This window comes from Thermobia domestica, chromosome 3, assembly GCF_964235325.1.
Source record: "Thermobia domestica chromosome 3, izTheDome1.hap1.1, whole genome shotgun sequence".
NCBI classification, from domain to species: domain Eukaryota; kingdom Metazoa; phylum Arthropoda; class Insecta; order Zygentoma; family Lepismatidae; genus Thermobia; species Thermobia domestica.
Window position 1 is genome coordinate 108,136,409 of NC_137456.1, and position 15,856 is coordinate 108,152,264.

At 36.0% G+C, this 15,856-nt stretch overlaps 1 protein-coding gene across 5 annotated transcripts in view; it reads left to right on the forward strand.

Annotated features, from left to right (window-relative positions):
* The window catches only part of LOC145680653 (uncharacterized), a 197,969-nt gene that overhangs the window by 122,484 nt on the left and 59,629 nt on the right, over positions 1–15,856 (forward strand). Inside the window, exon 4 of one of the 5 annotated variants that reach the window (XM_081751431.1) lies at positions 10,371–12,622. The exons of the other annotated variants lie outside the window; for them this stretch is intronic. Coding sequence (XP_081607557.1) covers positions 10,371–10,605 — 235 coding nt within the window. The 3' untranslated portion in view covers positions 10,606–12,622. Of the gene's footprint in view, positions 1–10,370; positions 12,623–15,856 lie in introns of those variants that run through there. 5 annotated transcript variants of the gene reach the window in all.

Consider the following 15,856-nt stretch of genomic DNA (forward strand, 5'->3'; position numbering starts at 1 on the left):
CCACATCAAAGTATTCTTTTCTTGATCTTCCTCTTCTCGGTTTTACTTTTGTTTCCCCTCTAATAATCCAGTTGTTGATCCAGTCTGAATCTAACAAGATGGCCATATATGTTGTTCCTTTTTTTTTTTTTTTTTTTTTTTATAACGCATTAGCACGCCTTCATTTTTCTTCTTCGCCGTCAATAGAATAGCCTGCGTCACATTTGAACGCTTCCAGTCTCTGCTTTTCTCAGTGTCTACGTTTCTGAGCCATGTAGCACGACGCTTCATGTCAAGGTCTGAAGGCTCTCTTCAGAACTTCCAATGACACATTTTTTTAATGTTAGTATTCCTCTCTTCATGATGAACGCCTCTTTTGCTATCCTTGAAGCCACACCTTTTTCGTTTCTCCCATCTGAGATTATACATCCAAAAAATTTTAAGGAGTGTACTAATTCAATTCTTCTTACTTCTAACCAGACGATTGTTCTTTACTGTCCGTTGCTTGCACATTTCAATACCTTTGTTTTCTTTTTATTTATTTTCATTTTGCATTTTTTCTGTCAGACGTTAGTTTAAATTACGGAGTGCTTCCTACAGATACTCTTTGTTCTCTGCTATTAGTGCTGTGTCGCCTACAAACCTAATTGTATTAAAAAAAACTAGTTATTTAGTTTTGTGCCTTTTCGTTAGTAGCCAAGGATTCTTTCATAGCATCTTCTACATAGATGCTGAACAGTAGTGAAGACAGTCCATATCTTTGCCCTACTCCTTTGCTTATTTTTGGGTATGGAAGCTGTTTGGTTCTTGTTCAATTAATATTCTTCTGTGTAATTTACTTTCAGATTCTTGAATGCTGTGAACATGATACTCTGATCCACATTATTAAATTCTTTCTCAGTATTTGTGAAAGCAACAATCACCTGCTTATTTATCCTGAGGCATTGTTCGAAAATCAGACGTAAGCTCAGTAGTGTTTTCTTGTTTCTCTTTCCCTTCTGATTCCAAGCTGATCCTCCGAATGTCTATCTTCTGCTTTCTTCTCCAACGTTGTGCGACACAATTCCTCACAATATCTTTGACGCGCGTGACTGGAAGCTAAGTGCTGGTTGTTCTTCACATCTTATCACCCCGTTCTTTGATATAGAGATCATGATACTGTTTTCGAAGTCTCTTAGTACTTTTCCAGTCTGATACATTTCGTTAATGAAATGAAATAATATCTTTGTCTCTTTTCCGAGATTTTTGAGCACTTCCGAAAGTATTTCTTCCACTCCTGGAGCTTTCCCATTTTTCATTTTTTGAAGTGCATTATCGAATTCACATTTTAAAATCGCTGCGCCTAACTCATCTTCGCCTACTTATTTATTTTTCTCTATCGCTATTTCTTTCAGTTTGCCTCCTATATTCAGCTCTTCTGTATATACCTTCCATCTTCGCATTATCTGGTTTTCTATTAATGTTCTCCTGTTCTTGTCTAATATAATGTCTGATCGTTTTCTCTTTTTGCCAAATTGTTTTCTCCTCTTTCTGTATGCCGTTAACCATGTTTTTCTCAACATCTTTACACAGTTTGTTTATCTAATCTTTTCTTGTTTTCTTTATTTCCCTGTTAATACGATTCCTGCACTTCTTATATTCCTTTTCGTTCTTTATGATTTTGTATTGCCTTCTTTTCTCCATCAGTTGTAGTATTTCATTGGTTATCCAAGGTTTATATTGTACTTTAGCTTCTTTTCCTATACATTCGTCAGCTGCTTTCTGTATTCTCTTCTTCATTTCTTCCTGTTTTTATCGGATGCCATTTCCATTTGTTGGTTGTCTCTTTTCCCGTTGCTTCTAGGAACTCTTTTCGTAGGTTAAGGCCTCTTCCTCATTGTTTATTTTAAATCTTCTATGTACCCTTGACATTACTTTCTTCTTTAACAGTAGAGTTCCTTCGAGGCTAAGCAGTTAGTATACGCGCCTTTGATGTGGGTAAATCGGGAACGATTGCCAGTGGAAGCTCATGTGGTTCGCAATACACATTAAGCTGTAGACCGCGTCTCATATAGCCTCGTTGCCGAAAGGGACGCTAAACTTAAATCAAATGCTTAACCTCAACTCACCTTTGATTAGCAGTAAATTATGATCAGATTCTATTTCTGCTCCTGAGTAGCTCTTGCTATTTGATTTCTTAATGCTTGCCGGATTTATGTGTAGCTATTTGGTATCTTTTTGTATCTTCTGGTTTGGTCCACGTATACTTTCTTTGATATTGTTGCTTGAAGAGTGTATTCGTTACGTTTTTTTTTTTTTTTTTTCAGAATTCTATTAACGTTAAGATATGCGTGCTTCTGCCATATATTTTTCCTTAGTAGCCTAGTCCAAACTTTTATGATTTTTTTTTTTTCGTTCCCTTCACCGACTACCGCATACCAGTCAACCATGATGATTAGGTTGTCCTTGTTTGGCATCTTCAGTATCTTTTCCTCTTCGCAGTGAAGCAGCCATACACGACGTTCTGTCCCAGCTTGCCTCTTTCCAGCCCTGAACCCTACCGATGTCAACACCTTCGGCCTTATGGGGCGTTTACACTTAGTCGATTTGCGTTCGATTCAGTTGAATTGACGTCACTTTCAACTTAATCGACCGTGTAAACGGGAATTCAACTTAATCGCTTGTTGATCGAAAGCGACTAATCGACTGGCAACTGAATTGAAAGACGTTCTATTTTCTGTGGTTGAAATAATTGAACACATCCATCGATCTGATTCGGCCTAGTTGCTTCGATTTAGTGGCAAATGCAGCGAGTCGGTTTAGTCGTGCGACTAAATCGACCAAGTGTAAACGCCCCATTAAGGTGATAATGGTAAAGCTGGCTTTTTTCTACTATAATACCTTTCTTAGTCTCGCTCTTAACCTAAAGACCTGTCCAGTTTGGGAATCTCTTATCCAAGATAGCGCTTAGGATCGTCAGAGTACGCAAGACCCCTCGTCGCGGTAGGGTGGTGATATTCTTGGGGAATATTCTTTTTTAATACGGTATGTGTTTTAAAGTTTACGTCTATTCACAATATTCCTAATGAAATCGAAACGAAAATTTCAATGTCTTTTTGTAGCCAAGCGACTAAAAAGTGCATGGTGTTGCATTCGATCCTCGTTGGGAGCTAATGTATTCTGATCTAGCGTTAAGGAGTAGATATCACGTCGGCGCAAAAAGGGGTGCTAAATGAACCAAGCCCAACTAATCAATCAGTTAAACGAAAATAAACAATGTTACGAAGATATAGAAATGATGCTGGTACGAATGAAATGACCAACTGACATGTCTCACTTTGAAATATATATATATATATATATATATATATATATATATATATATATATATATATATATATATAAACTGAAAACTACAACACTAGGTTAGTCGTAGTCTCAGGCTAAAGCTACACACTTTTGCTATCTCTTAACCAATGAGTGGATTCTCTGACGAAAGCAGTTTGGGGTTTACAATGTGAAGAAATTGTGAATCAGACGTTGTACCTCCCTACTAGGAAGTAATCGAAATACCAGAAGACAGAGCTAATCTGTGGGAGAGCTGTGGGGAGATGTCAGGAAGAATTTCATATTGCAGATCATGACAATCTGCACCGTCCTTTGAGGGAGGGCAGATATTGTCCAGTAGTACATATTTGGGTGCCCATTGCAGTAAATATTAAAAAATTATATCTGTTGACCATCATTATTGGTTAAATGTGGATAGTTTTGCAGTGTATTGCACGTAGTTCAACATTGTTAACTATCTGCAGTGATCGTTTAACTTCAAATGAAACATGATGCTACTATAATTATGATAACAACACAAAATCTTATGCTGTTGGGGGAGATGGTTTTGGAATCTATCCTGGACGTTCATCACGATCCAAAAACTGTCCTAATCATTTACTATTGTCGTAGCAGATTTTTCACTTCCATTTTTCATCAGAAGTGCCAATACGATACAGGAAACGTTTCCAGTTATTCCATACACTCAGAGAATTGCACACCTCAGATGGGGTCCTTGTTAGCCGGTATCACCTTATGTGGCAACCATCTTTTTACCTTTTCTGTTGCACAGAACTGCCGAACAACAGTCCTTCTGCAAATACACGAATACATTTTTGTAAGTCCGTTTTCGTTGTTCCTCAGAAGATATGAAAAAATGGTGTTGTCAGTGGCTGTGGACCTTTTTTTAATGTATCATCGGCACGAAATTTTACAAATCAACTGCGTATGTTGCATTCGCTCATTACTCCAGACCTAAATCCACTCGTGAGGTTAGTCGCAATTCTGTGTTCTTCATGATGCACGTTTACAAGATCCGGTATGCTGCGGCGCACTGGTTTTCCTTATGAATGTGAAAGATGTATTAAAAAAAAAAAACTTTTCCTATTGTAAGAAATTGAGTCGTGTTTTTATTGTTACTGTTATTTTATCCCATTTACTGTACAGGTACTGTATGTGACGTGTTTGTACAGCGTTACAGTTTCTGAATTATTTTGTTCTTTGCAACACTACTTTCGTCGATTGTTGGAACAGTAAATAAATATATAAAGAGAGTTCATAACTGTTGCAGTATTTGTTTCAGAAAAAAGAACAGGAAACTATTTATATAATGCACTCGGAGGTGCAGCGGCCAGTAGTAGAACATTCACCTGTGGTAAGAGAGTCGATTTCTGGCCACGCGAATTTGTGGCGTGCAACATCGTGTCCGTGAATTTATAGTGAATTTCCAACGTCATCTCATATTTTATTTATCCACATTTTATTTAATAATAATTCGCTTACATTAATAATTTATCTCTCTTAGGCTAGAGTAACCAAACGTACTGATTTTCGCAGTACAGTACTATTTTTTAAAGAGCTGTCCTGCGTGTTGCGAAGACGCCTAGAAAATTGAGAAATGTTTTTGTTTTTTAAAAATGTCCTGAGTTACAGTAATTCATTTGCAATATTTTAATGTTCTTCATTCTTTATTCACATTTTGAATCACACGCATTTCTTTCCTGAATGATGAACACCCCTCGAAAGATTAGGAAAGCAGAACAATCAACACACCATTGTTGTGCAATACGTTATTTTTACCATTGTTGAGATATTAGTAAGGTAGGAAAGGTTTCTATTTCAAGTTACGACAGTGATGCTAACAAGAGAAGTAGAAATTTCCTCCTGCCGGTCTAAATTTTCCCTCATTCCTTAAAATAATCCGATACTCCGAAAATCGATTTAAAAAAACCTGTAGCCCTATTCGAAGTTCCACTGTACGTTCATAAAAATAAACTACTGTTTGTCATTCATCAAAACATTTGGAGTTGTATTGATTTCCTTCAATACTTTTGTTCAGTGCTTTTCTTCGTAACGAAAATTACTTAACTTTGTAACGATTAACTTAAGGTTAACGTTAAATGAAATAAGGATCTGCGTGCTGCTGACGCAGTAAATTATCATATACTATTATATTTATGTCTTACTTTTCGTATACTATTATATTTATGTCTTACTTACTTACTTATTAAAGACCAGCAGAATACCCGTTCTTCGCAGGGGGAGAATAAATTTCATTTTGGGTATAAAGGGCACCAAAACTGTCACCAATGAACTTAGGGACAGCAAAAACTATGAATTCGACACTAGTATCAGTCATTTTTACATGTCACTCTCCCCTTTAAGAGTAACTAATGGGGGTGAATTTGGATTTAAACGGCATCGGAAGTGTTACTGTTCATCTCAGCTACCCCGAAAACTATGGATTCGACAGTAATATCGGCCATTTTCGATCATTTTTATATATCCACCCCTTCTCTCCCCCAAGTTGTGCGCTGAATTTGGATTTAAACAGTATCGAAAGTGTTAATGTTCATCTCAAGACCCGAAAAAAAATGGATTCGACATTAATACCGGTCATTTTCGATTATGTTAATATATATATATTTCCCGTCTCCCCCGCCCCCAAGTTATAACGAGAATGAATTTTGATATACGAGCATGAATTTTGATTTAAACGGCGTTTTTTAGTGTTACTATTCACTTCACTGACCCCAAAAACTATGGATTCGACACTAATATCGGTCATTTTCGATCATATTTATATACCTCCCTGCCTCCAGGTTGCGTGGATGAATTTGGATTTAAACAGCATCGGAAATGTCACTGCTCATCGCAGCGACTCCGAAAACTATGGATTTGACACTAATATCGACCACTTTCAGTCATTTTTATATATCTCTTCCTACCCAAGTTGCGGCCCTGAATTTGGATTTAAACGGCATCGGAAGTGTTGCTGTTCATCACAGCAACCTCAGAAAGTTTGGATTTGACAATAATATCAGTCATTTCCGATCATCTTTTTATATATCATCCCCTTCCCCCTCCCTAAAGTTTCGGCGTTGAATTTGGATTTAAACTGCATCGGAAATGTCTATTCATCTCAGCGGTCCTGAAAACTACGGATTCACACTAATATCGATCATTTTGCATCATTTTTATATATCCCCCTCTTCTTCCAGATAAATTTGGATTTAAACGGCATCTAAAGTGACACTGTTCACCTCAGCGATCCCAAAAACTAAGGATTCGACACTGATATCGGCTATTTTCAATCATTTTTATATATCTTCCCTTCCCCCTTCCCTCTCCTGATTTTTATTTAAACAGCATCGGAAGAGTTACTGTTCATCTCAGCAACCACGAAAACTATGGATTTGACACTAATATCGGTCATTTTTGATCATTTTATGTATCTCTCCTCCCCCTCCCCCAAGTTGCAGTGCTGAATTTGAATTTTAAGCTTCATCGGAAATGTCACTGTTCATTTCAGCAACTCCGAAAACTATGAATTCGACACTATGAGTTCGGTAATTTTCAATATAGATTCTGAACTTCCTTCCTCCAAGTTGCACTTTCAAAGTGAAATGGTAAAATCCATCCCAGGCCCGAACCTCATCTACGTTGAAAATTTTTATCGAGATCAGTCTGCTGGTTCAGGAGTTGTTAAGTTACAAATATAGTCACTTTCATCTTATAGATAATTTGTCGCACTAGAAAATAGATATTCGTTTACATAAAATTTTGTACATAAAGTTTATATAAAAGTGTGTATTAGAATATTAAATAATAGTAATTATGTTTAGTGCATAGAGTATTAGTGAAGTTATCCTACTGCTCTCTGTTTTAAGTAATTTAGTTAAAATTAACAAAATTTCACCAGATCAAAGAACACATTAAGAACTCAGGTTTATTCAAGAGCTGTATTTGATGCAACAGTAACGTTTCATGATGGTAGATGTGTATGCGATTGTAAAAAGTTCTATAATTAATGCACAACCAGGAGTAAACGACTAAAAGGCACATAAAGGAAATGAGTTCCGACTATTAATTTTCAAGAATAATCACAACAGTTAGAATGCTTTTTTTTTAAATATTCTCAATATTGAAATTTCTCAATTTACATTTTTCACGCGTACGAAAAAGAGAAGGTTCCGCTACTAGTAAAACTAACCTCATAAAAAGATTTTTGTTATTTTCCCAATTTTTCCGGAAAGAAACCAAAAAAACGGGTTTTTATCAGCCTGTTCAAAATTTTCGGAAATTTTACAACACAGACATACATTTAATATCCTGTAACTGTAAAAATGGTTGTGATCGTATGTGCGGTTGTCGGAGAGCAGGAATTGTGTGCTCCAATTTATGTCGTCAGTGTCGAGGAATTGAATGATTGAATACACAACCAAATGATGAACACTATGGAGATGTACGAGATAATAATGATGATCTCATTGATTTCTAATAAAATAAGTCTGAATGGACTAGTTACAAAAATGTTCTTTAAGTGCATACTAATGTCTAATGTAAACATTAAGTTCGATTTGAAGAATACTAGTAGGAAAATTGCATTCTAGTTGTAGTTGAGAATGATGTTAAGTGTCTGAATTACGGTTTTCCCATGGTAAGGAAACTACTAATTTCTGCAACTTTTTCTAATACTGTCAATAAATTATTTTGTGCTATATTTAACTAACTAACTAACTCTATGGCCTATGGAACCCGGAGGTTCAGTGCCGCGTTCACAAAAGCTCTCCACTGACTTCTATCCTTAGCTAATTGCATCCAGTTTCTACTTTGTATTCCTATCTCTGCAAGATCCATCTTAATATTATCCTCCCATCTGCGCCTAGGTCTTCCTAATGGTCGTTTTCCTATGGGTCTACCAGTCAAGACTTTGAAAGCGTTTCTACTTTCTTCCATTCTAGCTACATGACCTGCCCACCTAAGCCTCCTAGACTTGACGACCCTAACAATGTTCGGCAAACCGTATAAACTATGTAGTTCCTCGTTATGAAGCTTCCGCCATTCCCCATTCTCGTTCCTCTTGGGTCCGAATATTCTTCTCAGGATCCTGTTCTCAAATACTTTCAGTCTATGTTCTTCCCTCAGAGTAAGCGACCATGTTTCGCAACCATACAGAACAACAGGCATGATTATCGTTTTATATATTTTAAGCTTCAAATTCCTCGACAGGATGCTATATTTACGTGATGTAAAACTATGTGGTCATAAAAGCTTACTCCATTGGGAAAAATTTACGCCATTTTAAAAGTAAATTAATAATTATGATAATGAAAATGGTGATGGAGTTTTGTTAACGTACGATAATTGTCAGTGTTGCAAATTTTAAACAATTTATATGAAAATCACGTTTTGTCCTGAAATTTTGGGTTTTACACTTCTTCCCAGATTGAGCTTGATTAGTATAAGTGTTACCTCGTTCGAATTTACCTTTCTTAAGATTTCTAATGATGTATAACTCTTGGTTCTATGTAATAACAGGTGATTAGAGCATGAAAGTGAATGGCACCTTATGCACTTTTGTACAGAGTTCAGAAAGTAATATTGGTTATAATTTTTTTCTCAGCTTGTATTGATTTGTGTCATTGTTGGCTATGTTTGAGATAAATATCAAGGACATATGTTGGTGTTGTTTTGTTGATGTGCAATAACTGTCAGTGTTGCAAACTTCCGATGATTTCTGAAAATTACCATTTTTTAATAAAAGAAAGCTGTTTTCTTCTCCGTCTTCTAGAAATTTAGCACGATGGGTATATATGTTATTTACTTAGATTTTCTGTCTTTCAAGCTTTCCAACCATATATGATCTATGGTTTTGTGATAATTAGTACGGTGGCTAGAGGAATAAACGTAAAGGGTGATGATTTCCGTAAATTTCTTGTCGTCGTTTAAAGATGACGAACATTTTTCAAAATTGCGGGAAAAACTACAGTTGGATTTTAGGGAACGGTTAGTGTTATTTCTGATATATTCCCCTACTTCCATACCAATTTTCAGCTTGTTACTAATTTGTTCCTTTCTCAATTTTATCTTTACTGGACTATTTTAGTACTTGGTCTTTTATGCCCATTTGGTATACAGTTCACGGAAACTTTATAGATTTCAACAGTATATTATCTTAAAGGAACGCGAACCAAGTTTAGTAGAAAATTCCTGACGCACGGGAAAATTATTGTTGATATAGAGACGTGTTTTTTTAAAAGTAAATACCGTTTTGAAATTCAGCTGCTGTAGCGCTGCGGTCGATATCTCGCGCATGCGCGCTGTGTATTTACATCTGTTGGAAAGCCACAGACATCATTACGGAACTTTCGATCGTGTTTACGTTTATGTATGAGTAATAAAAATGTATCCACCGACTGTGAAATACGCGCTTTGATTCGTTTTCTTAGTGCTAAAGGCTTGAAAGCGACTGAAATTCATCGTCAGATTAGTGAAGTGTATAGAGAAAACATTATGAGCGATGGAATGGTATGGAAATGGGTTAGAACTTTCAAAGATAACCGTACAAATGTTCATGGTGACGAATGAAGTGAACGATTGTCTGTTACCACTGAAGGCTTGGTGCTGAAGTTGACGAAAACGTGAAAGAGAACAGACCTTTACGATTTCTTCCGTATCTGATAAGTTTCCTTAAGTTACAAGATGCATGTAAAGAAGCATCCTGGTGGTCAGCGCCACGACGATGATGAGGTCAAAACGGCTGTGTTGCAGTGCATGTCAAATCAGGCGACAGACTTCTATGAGGATGGTATTCCAAAGCTTTTTGTACAATATGATAAATGCCTTAATATTGGTGGAAACTATGTAGAAAGTAGATCAAGGTACAGCCTTTTATGTAACAATAAAATTGCTACGAAAAGTATATGCTCTTTTTTAAAAAAAAAATCAAAACGGTATTTACTTTAAAAGCACGCCTTGTATATTTGTGAAAGGATCAAACTTTAGCTATCGGCTTAAAGATCGTGTTTTGAAAAGATGAAAAATAAATTTAAATAGCCAGAAAATTCTTATTCTATTTCCAGACGTGTAATTGGTAAAACATCAGCAACAGCTGTAGAGGAGTGGAAACTACAGAGACGTGCTTATGTGTGTTCCGTGTGTTCGAAGCCTTTCCCAAGCGGTTTCCAACTAAGGAGACACAGTCTTATCCACACAGGAGAGAAGCCTTTTTCTTGTAGTGTGTGCCAGAAAGAGTTCAATCAAAAAGCAAGCCTTAAGAGACACTATATTTCACGACATATCAATATGATACCATGAGAAAGGTTTTCTGTAGGAAGAAAATTCGAAAGAAAACAATGTTGTACTCCATGTTTGTAGTAGTGATACGCTTTTAGATATTGGAAACATTAGTGAAAGTAAAGTATAAAATCTGTGAATATCTCATTTGTACAAATATAGTTTTAGTACATCAAGTGCTACTAGTGTTTGAGCGTGTTCGAATTATATATGTAGCTTTTCATTGTGTATGGTTAACACAACTTACCGACTTAGATGTTTACTTATAATCCCTGTCCTTAATAACACTGGCACAAGTTCGACCAGAGTTTGTGATTCTAAAGACGCTGTTATAATAAAAAAATGCAGATAACAAAGTAATAATAAAAATTAATATAGATGCTGTATATTGTATAACTATATTCATGTAACTATCGGAAGTAACTCATCACTGTGAATGTGTTGGAAATGTCTACTTGAACTAGCAATGTACGTGGTCTGTACAATAAATACGCGAACTGATGTCATAAACACTGTATTTTACAAAATTAGGGCACATCAATCTTATTTCCTTAAAATGTTCCCCATTTGTAGCAATACACTTCTCCCACCTCCGTGTCCATTGCTGGAAACATCCCTGGAAGTCTTCAGAAGTCAGGCTCATTAGATGCCTTATCGTTTCATGTTTTATCGTCTCCATGTCGTTCCAGTGCTGCACGACTATTTTACATTTAGGAAATTAAAAAATCACAGGGGACTAAGTCTGGTGAGTACATAGTAATCTATCCCAGCCCCCGCCAAGTGAACTTTGTGGTGGAAAAACACCGTGCTCGTGGGTTTTCTCGGGGTTCTCCCGTTTCCTCCCACTTTCTTCATTCCACCATTTCACTCATCTCTCATCATCACCGTCTCCTTTAGTCTAACCGGCATAGCCGTGGGACGTAAAACTCAAAGATTTCATTTCATTTTTACATAGTAATCTAGTGTTGGAATCGAATTACGGGTCAGAAACTCGCGGACAATCATTGATTGATGTGAAGGCACGTTGCCATGATGCAACAGGCATCCATCACCACCAACAGGCACCATTCACTATTTGTCCTGGAGGAAGAAACTCATGATGGAAAACATCATGGATGTAAAAGGAAAAAAAAGGAGCAGTATTACTTTGATTTTTGACCGGCATTTTCGACGTTTTTCATTCGTTGTTCATCTTTTGCTTTGCATTCCTTGCTCTATGATTTCATCTCGATGTCGTACTCGTACAACCATGATTCGTCACCAGTGATAATTCTTTTAAGGAAACCAGAAGATTGAATGGAGTTCTTCTAGTCAGCACATCATCCGGGTCCTTCTCAGCTTTTGTTCAGGTGTGCAACTTTGCGGCAATTTTTTGCACACAATTTTCTCAATTACAAATGTTCTCTTAAAATCGTGTGCACACATGATTTTCCTAAATTCAGTTGACCAGCAATCATCTGGACAGTTAATCGACAATCGGAATGCAGAAGAAACCGCACATGTTCAATGTTGTCTTCAACATAGAAGGTCGATGGTTGTACTGGTCTTGCCTCATTCGTGAAGTCTTCACGGCCCTCATCGAAACTCTTGATCCACATGAAAAGAGCTATTTCCTTCAGTGCATTATTTCCATAAAAGCCATCAACATTTCATGAATTTGCTGAGAGCTTTTTCGAAGTTTCATCAAAAATTTGATCTGGATTCGTTGTTGCATCTGTCCATTTGAAACGGGGTGACTTGAATATTCAGCGTCAACAAGAACAAACATAAAAAATAAAAAAAGACACGAAAACATCCACCTCCGGCTGTACGCTCGCTTAGACGATCTGGCGGTTACTTCCGCACCAGTGGGTCTCCTACCAACAGAGTAGCAAGTGTGCATGGCCTAACTTCAACTCAAGATCACCTTATTAACTCAGTTCAGGCATTTATTGAACAGACTACGTACTATGGTGAAATTTTCCTTTCTGTACGAGTAACATCTATAGGACATGATTACTAAATTTTGATTTGTGAGCAAATAAATTGTTTTAGATATTATCTTTCATAGAGTGTAACTTTGAATACCACGCTATATGACCTTGTAGTGCACCGCGCAATGAAAAGGGCAGTCATAATTGTATAGAAATAATTGTTGGTAAGCGCTTAAAAGGGGAGATAGTGAAAATAGAATGTGTTGATGGTAGAGCTATGATGTTAAGACTTAAAGTAGAAAAGAAGGATCTAGTAGTGATACAGACATACGCACCGACAACTTCGCATACAATTGAAGAAGTAGAGGAAAATTATAAGAAAAGAGAAGAAATTCTAAAGAGAGAGAAGAGGAGTGCATGTGTAATTGTAATGGGAGATTTCAATACAGTAGTGGGGAAAACAGAAAGGTAATGTCGTAGGCAAATATGGTTTAGGCGACAGAAATAAAAGGAGAAAGGAACTGTTCAATTTCTATTGACAGAATTTACTAGTAATTGGGAACATGTGGTTCAGTCAGCACAAAGAAAGAAGATATACATGGAAATCCCTAATAGACGGCAGAAGATATCCGATAGATTACGTTATAATTCAGGACAGGTATCGGAATAGCTTGAAGAAGCGAAAACCCTTCCCGGGGCTGACATTTTCTCTGATCATAACCATGTGTTGGCCTGACTCATAAGAAACTTATATATGAACCAAAAAGTAAATGTTAGAATATGGGACGAAATGACAGATGAGAATGCAATTGGAAGTGGAGTTCGACAGGGATGCTGTCTCTCGCCTACATTATTTACTATCTATCTAGAAGAGATAGTGAAAAACAGCCTATAAAATGAAGATGGCATTTCAGTAGAAAGTAGGATTATTAGGTGTAACAGTTTCCAGATGATATGGCACTTGTTGCAGAATTTGAAAAGAAAATCAATAAAATGTTAGAAAACGTAAGGATCAACTGTGAAGAATATGGGATGAAAATAAATGTTGGAAAGACAAAGGCGTTGGTGATTGGAACGAAGGGGTGTCAAATATACAAGTAGGAGGGGAGAAAATAGAACAGGTGACTAGTTTTTGGTACCTGGGTAGTATTATTAGTGATGATATGAAGTGTGAAGGTGAAATAAAAGCAATTATACGAATGGGGAAAGAAGCCTGTAGGAGAAAGAAAAGTCCATTTTGTGCGACTTTGAATAAAGAGTTGAGAAAAAGACTTATAAAATGCTTCGTGGAATATTGTGCTGTATGGGTAAGAAACATAGACACTACGTAAAAAATATGAAAGACGACTGGAAGCTTTCGAAATGTGGGTGTGGAGAATGGGAAAAACGAATGAGAGGGTGTTAGAAATGGTGGGGGAGAAACGAACAATTTTAGATATTATTAAGAGGAGGAAGAGAAAGTGATGGGGACTTTGGGTAAGAAGGAACTTTATCATAAGGGACGTACTAGAGGGTATGATGACAAGAAAGAGAGGGAGAGGGCGAAGGGGACTACAACTAATGGACGAGTTTAAAACAGAGAAATTGTACGTGAAGACGAAGAGATTAGCGGAAGAACATGGAGCATTGAAGTTTAATTGCAGCAAGAACCTTCCAATAATGGCAGAACACCTATGATGATGATGATATCGAGTGGAAGTTTTGTAAATCTCTTAATTCACAACATAAGGTAATATCTAACAAATAATTTTATTTGTTTTGAGACTATGGCGACATTTAGTAAAATGTAATTTGAAGCAGTTCGGACCCAGTAGATGTAGCCTACTCGTATTTCTGATGAATTTCAAAGTTATTCTTCCTTCTAAATGTTGATTTAAATGTACATAAAAAAAAGTCAGTTCTATAACTATTAATAATATCTACCAGTTTAAATATGTTGAAATACGCTACTTTCTTACCTGTCTGTATGACTTTCGCTCAGCGAAATATTCAATTCCTTCACATATTATGCCACCTAAAGCAGTAGTCTCATCTCAAATAAGTAAATAAAATAAAGCTAATTTTAATAATTAATTAGTAAAATATGGAAATAAATATATATAATAAATTAGGTAAGCAAATATGCAAGGATATACCGATATGTTGATATTAATTAAAAGGAATGCATGGAAATCCAAAGAAATATATACATAAAATTGAATAAATATATAAATGTAATTTATTTAACTTTTAGAGGAATGGAATGAAGTTACTTTTAATATTATACAGTTGCTTTAAAGAAAGAATTCATGCATAACTATTAGTAAATCGGCTTACTAACAAATACCTAACTACTATTTTAAGGCTACAGTCCAGCATAAAATGAACTTCGCGTCAAGTCAACATACTAGCATTAATTTATTCTACACTTAACCTACGAATACTTTTTCTATACCTAATCATAATACTTATCTAAGAATCACCTAAGGAAGTACTTAGCTCTCATAATAACCATAGACCATCTACTTTCTTGGAATGTAAAAGCTAAAACCATCGTAGCAACCTGCAACGATATTAGATATATTATTAATATGTAATATATTTATATTTATATTTATCATGTATATTTCATTTGAGATAATAATGATGCCGTTGGGATTGCCTCTCTAAGCTCAAATTCTCAAATCCGTGCAGCAAACAAGTGTCACAAGCCTTCGAATTTGTGGCGGCCCAATATAATGTTATGTTTCTCCCATCCTTCATGTTTTTTGGAACGTTGTACCACTTTGGACCGCTAACCTCATGGGACACTCGGACGCTGTCATGATGAAGGAAGAGAGAAGTACAATTAATTGAATTTTTAAACAATAGTGGCATAGAGTAAGAATATGCATTACAAACATTATTACTGTATAAAGTAAGCGAACACACTATGCATCTACAAGTGATTTCTTTGTTATGAGTAAAATTGGCATTCGAAGGCTTAGTGTTTGTGTGCTAAAGTCAGTGTATTATTTCTATAAGCTCAAGATTCACTACACCAGAACCACTGATTCTGTTCATTATTCTTAATCGTCATTTGGATAAGAATTTTACTTAGAAGTAGATAAAGAAATAGTTTTGTTCTAAAGATAAAGTTCACGAAACTTCGAAGATTTAACAGTTCCATTGTACTGTGTGGTAGGGCAGTTTCTTTTCTTGGTCATAGTAATTGTCAATAAGTTATTACGTGACCCTATTATATTATAAATTGTTTCAGCGTTAATTACTCGTTTCAATTTTTAAAGAAGGAACCCCGTTTCGATGCACTTTGACGACGATAAATTTCAAACCTAAATACTAATTCTGTATTTTATACTATAATGACATTTTTACGAAAT